General features: G+C 31.7%; 1 protein-coding gene across 1 annotated transcript; it reads right to left on the bottom strand.

Moving 5' to 3' along the window:
* Nucleotides 1-7,561: 7,561 nt before the first annotated feature.
* Nucleotides 7,562-10,545, bottom strand: LOC131626094 (uncharacterized). The gene is made up of 2 exons (XM_058896917.1): nucleotides 10,399-10,545; nucleotides 7,562-7,978 (listed from the first exon to the last, which is right to left on the bottom strand). Exons 1-2 carry the CDS (start codon nucleotides 10,543-10,545, stop codon nucleotides 7,580-7,582), a joined length of 546 nt encoding a protein of 181 aa, XP_058752900.1. The 3' UTR covers nucleotides 7,562-7,579.
* Between the last annotated feature and the right edge of the window lie 748 nt (nucleotides 10,546-11,293).

The raw sequence follows: 11,293 nt of genomic DNA, 5'->3' as shown, positions 1-11,293 counted from the left end.
AGAAAGTCTAATTACAACATAATCTAAACAAAGTCTAATTACAACATAATCTAATTGAATAGTTTATAACAAAATAACTCCAATGTGTATCAAATTTAATTCAAAATAGGATCTTCCTAAAAAGAAAATCAAATAAAATTCAATATGTTGATGTTATTTAAGAAAATTTATTATCAAAGATAACAAATAGACAATAAAGTTTTTAATTTGTCACTAACGAAAAAAAACTATGCGAGAATGCTATTTAAGTAATACACTACTAAATATATTAAAAAAAAAGTTAAAAAAAAAAGTGTAAAAGAAATGTTAAAAAAAAGTTTAAAAAAAAAATAAAAAAAAAGTTTAAAAAAAATTAAAAAAAAAGTTTAAAAAAAAAAAACAAAAAAAAAAAGCAATTAAACCACCGGTTTTTCCGGTTTTCCCGGTTTTTCCGGTTTTCCCGGTTTGACCGGTTTTTAACCGGTTCCCACCGGTTTGATGGCATATCCGATCCAATTATTGAACCAGACCGGTTACCTGGCCGGTTCCCGGTTCGACCGGTCCGACCGGCCGGTCCGGTCCGGTTTTTAAAACACTGCTCTACAAGTAAAGTGAAATGCTTTTTCACCCTCCAACACTCTTGAAAATCCGAAAATGCCCCTTGTGTGTCCAGAGATGCATTTTCGGATGGACCTAAAATCACACCAACAAAGACGTACAAGTGAGACACTCCTATTTTTCCATTAAAAATGCACTAAATACCTTCCAAATTCACCTTTTTTTTCTCTTATTTTTTTCCTTTTTTTTTTCTTCTTCTCTTTTCTCTTTTCCTCTTTTCCCCTTTCCTCTTTTTCTTCCCTCCTCCTTTTTTCCTTCCCTTTTCTTCTTTTCTTCCCTTTCTTTTTTTCTTTCTCTTTTCCTTCCCCTTTCTTCCCTTTCCCTTCTTTTCCTTTTCTTCTTTTTCTTCTTTCCTTTTCATTATTTTCTCTTTCAATAGAATTAGAAATCATTGTTTCTCTCCTCTAAATAAATCTATCTACTATCTACTCTTCTACTATCTATTCATTAATAATAGATTGACCAAATTGCCTAAATTACCCTTTCACCAAAATTTATTTGCACTAATAAAAGGTCATTTTTGTAACTAACAAATTAAGTATTCACTCTTTCAACTTTATTGAATGGATGCCCCAAGTGTTAGCTTTTCATTGGTCCGAATTAAATAACATTTTTCCTACAACTTTATTGCATGAGTGATGACATCACATGTAAGTCATGGATGATGGAAGTCATATTTAAATTTCCTTTACATTTCATTTTCCCACACTTTCTTACTTTCATTTTAATTTTTCTTAATTTATTTATTACCACAAAAAATATTAATAATCTATTTTTAAATTTTAATCTTACTAAAAATTTCAAAATTCTTTTATATTTCATTTTTCCATACTTTCATTTTAATTTTTCTACATTTATCTATTATCGCAAAAAAATATTAATAATCGATCATTTAATTATTATTCCCAAAAATATTTAATTATTTCACGGGCCACTATCAACTCAATATTTAATTTTTTTAATCGATCATTACACATTTTCTCTAAATTAAAATTTCAAATTTCTCTCACATTTTTCACACTTTCTTACTTTTATTTTAATTTTTTTCTCTATTTATTTATTTATTATCTCACGGGTCACTATCAACATAATGTCTATTTTATTTTAATCAATCATTGTCTTTATTTAAGAGATAATATCTTTATTTTTATTTTTTTCTCCATCTCACAATTTTTTATCATTATTTAATACAATTAAATTTCCATGATTATTGTTTATTTTACATTTGTTTTTAAATATATTTTATATCGCATCAAATTATTTTTTTATTTCACGGGTCATTATCAACATAGTAGCTATTTTATTTTAATCAACAATTACTATTAATTGAGAGATAATTTTTATTTTTAAATGTTAATATTTCATTTTTATTATCTCCATCTTATAGTATTTTTTTATATGATTATTTAATATAATTGAATTTATATGATCATTTTTCATTTAAAAATAAACCATAGTGATCTATATCGTTTTCTTTTAATTGTTGTTGGACCGTCAATTATTAAATTACCTGACTCAATTTTGCTATTGTGTTCTTAACCTATCTTAAACATTTTTTTCGTGGATCATTGTTTTCTATATAATTATTGTTAAATTTACAATTAAGTAAATTATTTCATATTTTTCATTTATATTTAAAATTTTACATTTGCATTTGTTAAAATTTTATTTTTTTCTCCAACTCACATGTCCTTTTTTATATGGTTCTTTATTACACACAAAATTAGCACATGAATACGATAACAATGTTTAATCTTAAGGGTCACTTTCAATACAATGCATATTTTATTTTAAACAATAATGACTTTTATTTGAAAACTAAAGTATTTATTTTCAAATTTCAAAACGATTCCTATGGATATTCGGTTTTCAAAGAATTGAGAGAGCAACCAATAAAACTTTAACTCTATTCAAGTAAAACAACTCCTTTTAATTATGCATATTGCTTATAATTCCTTTTATTTATATTATTCATATCATTACAAAAATACTACACCAGAAAAAAAATCACCCGTGCGGAAGCACGGGTCTCTGACTAGTTATGTTTATACAAGAACAAAATAATAAATCAATGCTTTTTCTAAAAATTAACCGTACTGAGAAAATGAAACTAACATTAAGAGATGCACTGATAAATCATGTTTATCCACATATAATATGACACACCGTGTAAATGGCCAAAAGCTGAATTGTAGAAAGTCACTAACAAGCTGGAAAGACGCGTCATTACCGACATCACTCCCTCACGAAAATTAAACATGACACTTTACGGAGATGCATCTCCGTAGGAATCTTAAGATGCATTTTCAGAAATTTTTTAAAGCAAAATAAAGAACGTCTCACTTGTAATGCATGTCTTAGTGTGATTTTAAGTGCGTTCGGATATGCATCTCCAGACGTTAGGGGTGTTTGAGACTTTTTACGGTGGTATGAGATAACATATAAGGGTGGAAAGCGCAACCTTCCGAATATAATACATTTTGGTTACATTTTAGTCAAGATTGCTAGCTGGCTCTTAGGATGGAACGAATTTACGATCAACGTCCATTGTTTCATGCGCAACGCAGTCAATATCCCTAGAGGTTCATGGTGTGGTCGAGCTTGCGAGGTTGAGGTGGGATTGTAGGATCCCTCGTGTTAGGCCAACCATTTTGCAATAGGCCTTGCTTAAACGGGTTGGACATTGCCAAAATATCTCAAGTTTGTTTCACCCTCTCACGATAATATGACCTGGCACTCCCAAAATATTGGAGAGTACTCTCTTCAACCCATGGAGTGTTTCTCCATCACGGTGAAAAGTCACAAATATTCATAAAATTCAAAAATGCATAGCCGAATGCACCTTTTATACGCACTCATTAGTGCAAATTGGCGAGTCACTCTTATTTTGCCAAAATTTAGTACGGAGATGCATCTTCGTATTAATATTAGGAAAAGTCTGAAGACGCATCTTCGAAATATTCTTTGTTCGCTCAAATTAGAAACAACCAGAAACAATGGTAGAATGTTGGAAAAACAAGTCAAATTAACTTCAAAATACTTAACATTACGTAGATAATCGATTAACATAAATTTAACATTACATTTCATTACAAACAAGTGGTTCAGGATGTCGCAACATCTTTAGTATATCTTCGGTTGGTATTGCAATTGTCGCATCCACTTCAATCAGACCGTTTGATGAGTAAAAGTAAAATGTACCCTACATAATCTTTAAATCTTCATCCGTCTTCAGTTCAAGCTTGGTGAACCATATCTTCCCTTCGTCGTCAATCGAGGGTGGACATTACTCGAACTTGAAAACTCTTGAATTTTCTATATATCGCATGAGAGTATTCAGTTTGGATTTCATATTGACGAGAGTTATGCCCTCGAAGACCCAAAATTGAAATGAGGACTTTGTGCCATTGAAATACACAAATATAAGATAGGGATATGTATTCATTTTGATATGTTGTGTTTTTGTAAAGAACATGGGAATGGAGACCCCTTATTTATACAAATCTTAAATCAATTTGGACCTTAGAAACAATATCCTGTCATCATGAGATATTTCAGATACGCATATCTGAAAACACCTTATTTTTTTACAAAATAAGGGTTTTTACGGAGATTCACTTTCGTAAAATCTCATATTTAGTTGTTTTCACAATTAAAATGGGGTGTGTCCGACGATACATATTCGGACTCACCCCCCACTGAGCTATGTTCATACAAAACCAATATATATATATATATATATATATATATATATATATATATATATATATATATATATGGCCAAATTTTGAAAAAGAAAGTGTCTAAAATTATCCTCAAATTATATCACATTAATGCAGAATATACATTATGTATATTTCAAATTGTATCGAGATTACATCATTGACAATATTACATACAAAATACGAGTTACATTGTTAGATAAAAACTAAAATGCATCAAAATATGTGTCACCATCTAAATCTATATCTATTGGTGGTTCCTTCTTTGACTTTTCCTTATTTGATTCTCTTTCAATGTAGCTTAAATTGGTGAACTCTTCCATCATTTTCAAAAGTGATTCGGCCAAGTTCAACCTCTTTCGTGAAATGTATCATCCACTCCGGTGATGTCTTTGGTACAGGACACCCTGGTTCAATTACATTTTCCATGTTTTCTTGGTCCTTCAACATACTCTTTCACATTTCCAAAACCCATGTAACATTCTCCTCTTTTTTGGATTCCAAAACGCAAAAACCAATGAAAAAATCTTCTCTTTATAAGTAACACCAACATTTTTAAAAAATGGAAGCATATACTTGTTGGTCTTATATGTTGTGGAATCGAGATGAGTCCAAAATACATCTCGAACAATGACTTCATCCTCACAAACTTTGTATCTAGAAACATAGTGGTTATCATCCGAAAGCTTCAATAGTTGTTGCATTTCAGATCTTGGACCTCTTACCGCCTTGATGTTTTGGGCACACACATTGTATACTTTCTTGATTCAGAGGTCTTTTTCGTTTCAAAGTTGCAAATATGTTTTTGGCGCCACCATGTTTAATGTCATGTCTGAAACAAGTTCCTTCTCCTTCGAAATAAGGCGACATGCAATGGAATGACAGATAGCTTATGACACAAGGCATGATTACGTATATCAGAAACCACATTAAGTTTCATTGTATCACTTGCCTTACGGTATCTGTCCAATTTACACAGGCACTCTCATTTTCTCGATCTGATGTCATCACGTTTCAAATTTCTAATCGTTGGTTGGTATGTGCCAGTTCTTTCACATTTCATTGTTACAAATGCTTGTCTATTATCAGCACCATTGTCAGACATTTCGATTACAATGCCAAACCCCAAATTTTTGGCCTTCGTGTGGATCCACTGTAGCATATGTTCACGAACAAGTAACTCTTGTTTATTTGTAAATTGTTCATGAACATCTACCTCGACAATAATCGGTCTTGCACCCGATTTAACATTATCCTTCACTTCATTCTACTTAACATCATCATTCACTTCATCCGGTTTAACATCATCATTCACTTCATCTGATTTAACATTCATCCTCATAGTAGCGTTGAGAAACTTATCCGGGTGCGCCATATCTAATACCAATCATAACAAAAAAAAATTAAAAACTCAAAGTATTTGGGAGAATCTGGAGATGGATCTTCATAGCACATGAAACTTAGTTCCGAGATGCATATCCGAACTTAACGTTTTTTTAGCTCAAAAACCAGATTAATGCAAGGAATGAGGGATGAAATGAATGAACTTTACCTTAAATTCCAACTTCTTTTTCTCCCTTTGATGTGATAAAATACAAGAATGATGTTTTGGTGTTCAAAAGTTAATTGAGAATAGAAGAATTTTTTTAAGGGTTTTGAGAGTGAATTTGAGTTTGATCATGAGGAAGAAGAATGTGCAAGGTGTTGTTTTATTCAATTTCCCACTTGATATTTTTGTGTATATCTCCAGAATCGTCACTGAGTTGTTAAATAAATCAGCTCAATGAATAAAAACACCATAAATGAGTACAAGGGATTTTACGGAGATGCATCACTAGAGACACTCCAAAAAAATATACAAAGATGCATTTTTGGAATCAATTTTGGCAAAAATGGGGTGGCAGGCTAAAATTCGAGGACTGGTGTGATTTTACATGCATTTGGAGATGCATCCACGGTCACTGATAAGAACATTTCTGAGTTATCATAGGTGAGGGCGTACCTTATGAGGTGGGATGAGTATTTCCCAAAATATTTTATCCCGCATCTTTATAAAAAATTCCGTTTACTATAATATCCTTTGGCTAAAAAAAAAAAAGGTAAGAATCACATATCATTTGTCAATTTTGGGAATTTTGACAAAACCTGTGCAATTTACCTAATTTTTTTAGACTTCTATGTATTCAAGTTATCTAATCATATCTGTCAAAAAGTCGAATTATCGAATTTGTAAAAAAGTTCTCTTGGTGTCAAAACATAACTTACCTATTTGTACTTAGCATTTATATACATATCATATTCCATTTTCATGTCGAAATGTTGAGCAAAATCTCATGCTAACAGGTCTCCAATACTCTAGACTAATTCAAAAGCACAACAATACTGGATAATGGGGGTTTTACGGTCACGTTCCATATTTTGATGCCATTAACCATAAAAGGCGATAATAGTGCAATTGCGGGATGTGAAAGTTTCGCATATTTAGAGAGAGTCACTGAAACAGGCCGCAGAATAAAAGATAGCATAACTAATGTGGAGTGCCACATTTTCTAAAAATAGAGAAAACAATTACACGCATTGCATGGATATTTTCAGCACGCCACAATGTTATGGTCAAGAAGATAGTTTCCTCTATAAATATCATGCTTTTAAAATTTCAAATAACATCCAATGAATAAACCATTAAATAAACCGAGATATTTACACTCTAGTGTTGTTACTTTACATTATTTTTATGCATTTTTTAGTATAATAGTTCAACCTCCTACATTTGTGCTTAGTATTCTTCATAATAGCTAAAAAAAACCTCAGAATTGGGGGACCTAAATCCTCCCCAAACCTAATTACTAGAAGAAAAAAATAAGAATTTTTATTGAGAGCTATCAACCGAATATTGGTTAAACTTTTACGATCGACAACTAAAACAAATAACTAAATAAATAGTTTTATTTCTACCTCAACTGATCTATTCCTTGTTGACCATTAGTTTTAGGATCTCAGTTTGCAACTTGTCAAAAACACAACTAGGCAATCTTCAATTGTTGAAATAGTGATTAAGTATGCAATTCATTATATGCTAAAACATTGAAATTCAGCCTTATAGGAATGCATCATTCCAAAAACCATTGAGCAGTGTTTGTCACCAACATAGTGAGACCTAACTTGAATGAATTATTAGTCTCCAAAATTGCACATATAGCTACTATTTAAATAGTGAAGAAGAAGTAACTCAAAAGAGATTAGAAACCTATGGTTAATTCCTAGGGAGAATGATCAGTATCCTCCAACAAAAAGCTAAAAATAGCTATATCCTTAACTTTCCCTTTGACATACGAATACTTTCTAAGTACACCCTCCCTAAAGAACCCTACCTTTTCCAAAACCCTCTGTGAAGCTTGATTCTCCATATCAACAAAAGCTTGCAACCTTACCAAACAAGGAATATCCTTGAAAACTTGTGACACAGCAACCTTAACAGCTTTGGTGCAAATCCCTTGACCCCAGTAGTTTGCAGCTACAGCATAGCCTATCTCAGCCCTACACCTGTCATCATCATCATGGTCACCAGATCCAGCTGGAGAAATGGATATGAATCCAATAGTTTTATCGTCAATGCATATGGAACGTGTCCAAGGGTGAGGAATGCATACATTTTGGATGTGATGATAGGAAGTTTAATAGAATAATTTACTAGTTAAATAAGTTTTATTAGTATTTTGATGTATTGAGAGTTGTTTTATATTATGATGTTCTCTAGAATGTTCTTAGGATCTTTAAATGTAGAATTGGGCATTAATTAGTATTGGGCCTTTAGTTTACTATCCATTAGTATTATTATATATATGTAATGTCTTTGACACTTGAAAGGCAATGAATGAAAAGAAATGAAGTTTAATTTCTTAGTTAGCTTTTAATGTCTCTTTTATTTTACAGCTTTTCCTTAATTTGTTAGGGTTTAGATTTTGCTTCCTAACATTGGTGCTTTCATTCTTGCACTCAATCTCCCTCCCATGGCATATCCATATCCACCACCCATAACTCATACCCTCCATATTACTATTCATTCTCAAATCCTCCATTTTCAACTTTCACTCCACACCAGCAACAAAATATAGATTCTGCTCCACCTCAACCTCAAAATTTCTACACCCCATATATTCCATATCAACAACACATAATTTATACTTCACCTCAACAATCATTTTCCACCTTTCATGAACATTCAAGTTATCCTAGCTACCAATCTCAATCTCAAGATTTCTATTCACAACTAGAAACTCTCAAACAATATTTGATTGAAACTCATGAGATTGCAAACAAAAATAGAGAAGAGTTGAAGGAACAAATTCAAAATTTGAGTTATTCTTTCAAAACTTCGTCACAAAAATTTTCTCAAGAGTTTTCGGATTTACAAAAAAATTGCAGAGAAAAGTATCAAAAAAATATTGTTCGAACAGATCCAAAAGAAGAACAACATGATGAAGAAGAGGAGCCAGATCTGAAATCTATAGAAATATTTTTTCCAGAACAAGTTGTTGTTGATGAAAAAAGAGGTGAAAAAGATGATTCAGACGCAATAGAAATCTTTTTGCCAGATCTAATTCTGAAGCCATTGAATTCTTGGGTGTTCAAACACGTGAGAGAGAGAAAAAATGATACAGATCTGGTTTTGAAGTTATTGATTTCTAATCTACCACCCTTAAGATTGATACCTGACTTGGTAACTTCGTTGCCGCTTTCAGCAGAAAAAGAGTCGCCACCCTCAAAACCACCATTAAAACCTCTGAATAAATATCCATCTCAGCCACCACTATTGAAACTGATAAGTTTTACTTCATCTTTGTCACCACCACTAAAATCTCCAGTCGTATTTGCATATCATCCATCGCCGGAGAAACCACAATATGAATTTTTTTCATTTCTGTCAAAACCTTCGTACAGAGTTTTTTTGCCTTTTCCATCAAAACCACCTTTGGTTTACTTCATAAAAGTAACTTGCTCCTCACCATTAGATCAACATCCATTTCTCAAGGATAAATCACAATCATTCAATAATATCATAATCCATGTGACCACTCACCCTCCAACTATTGTGTACCACATACTTTGTCTTAATACCATTTCACCCCACAACACATCATTACTGTGTGCAGTAACACTGACACACCTGTCTCTCCTGCAAGCGCATGGGACAAGGCATCATTATCCATCACATGACCAAACAATCCTCCACCTTTGGATAGACAATTTGTTTTTTCCACTCCCCACTAGAATTGAACAAGCGTCCAACCATTACACTTGTTTCCTAATGCAAAACAACTTTTCTACCATCAGTACAATTATCCTTTTGAGAACCGGGTCCCACGCAATTAAAATACCATTGCAACTCCAATTTTATGCTACTGTATCATCAAATTATGTCTGGATTCATATCTTTTCTAACATTAGCATCATTTCTCACAACTTTTGTATCATCCAAAATGCTAAGAGAATAAAAGGTGAAAGGGACATAGCTATATTAAGAGCTTATTCAAGAGCATGTGGATTGTTTAGCAGTATAATTCTTTCATTAGAATTTATTGGTGATTCAAGGCAAGAATCTATTTGTGATCAATTTCTAATTCATGGTGCTCAAATATGTCAACAATTTGGTATGTCTACTTTATATGGTTCCTATGAGTTCAAGCATTGGGATCCGGGAAAGCTCAGAGGAACTCTACATTTTTACAACCTTGAGGACAAGGTTGTTTTTGAAGGGGTGAGTAATGATAGGAAGTTTAATAGAATAATTTACTAGTTAAATAAGTTTTATTAGTATTTTGATGTATTGAGAGTTGTTTTATATTATGATGTTCTCTAGAATGTTCTTAGGATCTTTAAATGTAGAATTGGGCATTAATTAGTATTGGGCCTTTAGTTTACTATCCATTAGTATTATTATATATATGTAATGTCTTTGACACTTGAAAGGCAATGAATGAAAAGAAATGAAGTTTAATTTCTTAGTTAGCTTTTAATGTCTCTTTTATTTTACAGCTTTTCCTTAATTTGTTAGGGTTTAGATTTTGCTTCCTAACATGTGATTTAAAGCTTGTTCCCTTGAAACAAAAGATTTCCTTCTAGTGAAGTTCGTTACTCTATCATCGCCTGTTACTAACATGAAATCGTCCACGTCGCTTAACTTGAATGGCCGCAGAGTGATTATTGACAACAAATCCAATGCCATAGCTATACTATAGTACAAAGAGAATAATGTGTTAATCAAATGAGTTGCTAGAGATGGAAGGATTAGTTAGTATATATTATCTGTTTATATTTTACAATGAAAATAAAAGGGAACAAGAGACAAAGGAATAAAACAAACAATAATTGCACTTGCACCCATTTTGTTGTATGACACCCCATCACTAAATTATTAGTATTATTATTGTTAATTTATTTTTCTATTCTTTTTACATCAATATTATTAATATTGGCACGTATCGTTAGTGCCATGGAATATATATATATATATATATATATATATATATATATATATATATATATATATATATATATATATATATATATATATATATATATATATATATATATATATATATAATATAATTTCCTCTATGACGCTCTTATGCACCATCGAATTGACCATTTTGTCTCCGTTCCGTAAATGGATCTCCGAAAACATTTTTTTTTATTTAACGTTGTTCTGTTCCGTAGATGCATCTACGGAAGCCTTCCGTATATGCATCTACGGAATAAACCTAGCACCCAGAAAACCAAAACAGAAGCATTTCTAAACATAAAAGACATTGCATTGATTCATTGGTTAATCAATATTACACCGAAATTTCAAACAGAAAATTAAGAAAACTAATAGATCTAAGAAAGTACAACGGTTAAAACAATGTCATCTAATCCATGCATCATTTGAATGCAATCCATGTTCCATTTCACTTCAACCCACCAACGTTCCG

The sequence above is a fragment of the Vicia villosa genome, unplaced genomic scaffold (genome assembly GCF_029867415.1).
Source record: "Vicia villosa cultivar HV-30 ecotype Madison, WI unplaced genomic scaffold, Vvil1.0 ctg.000262F_1_1_1, whole genome shotgun sequence".
NCBI lineage: Eukaryota > Viridiplantae > Streptophyta > Magnoliopsida > Fabales > Fabaceae > Vicia > Vicia villosa.
Note: the sequence above shows the minus strand (reverse complement) of the source record. Positions and strands in the feature narration are given on the sequence as shown.

Bases quoted from the DNA above. Each gene is read 5' to 3' on its own strand.
- LOC131626094 (XM_058896917.1), bottom strand. From the start codon at position 10,545: ATGGCATTGGATTTGTTGTCAATAATCACTCTGCGGCCATTCAAGTTA. The intron at 7,979-10,398 runs ATGTTAGGAAGC...TCCTATCATCAC, and splicing joins GGGAACAAGCTTTAAATCAC to ATCCAAAATGTATGCATTCC.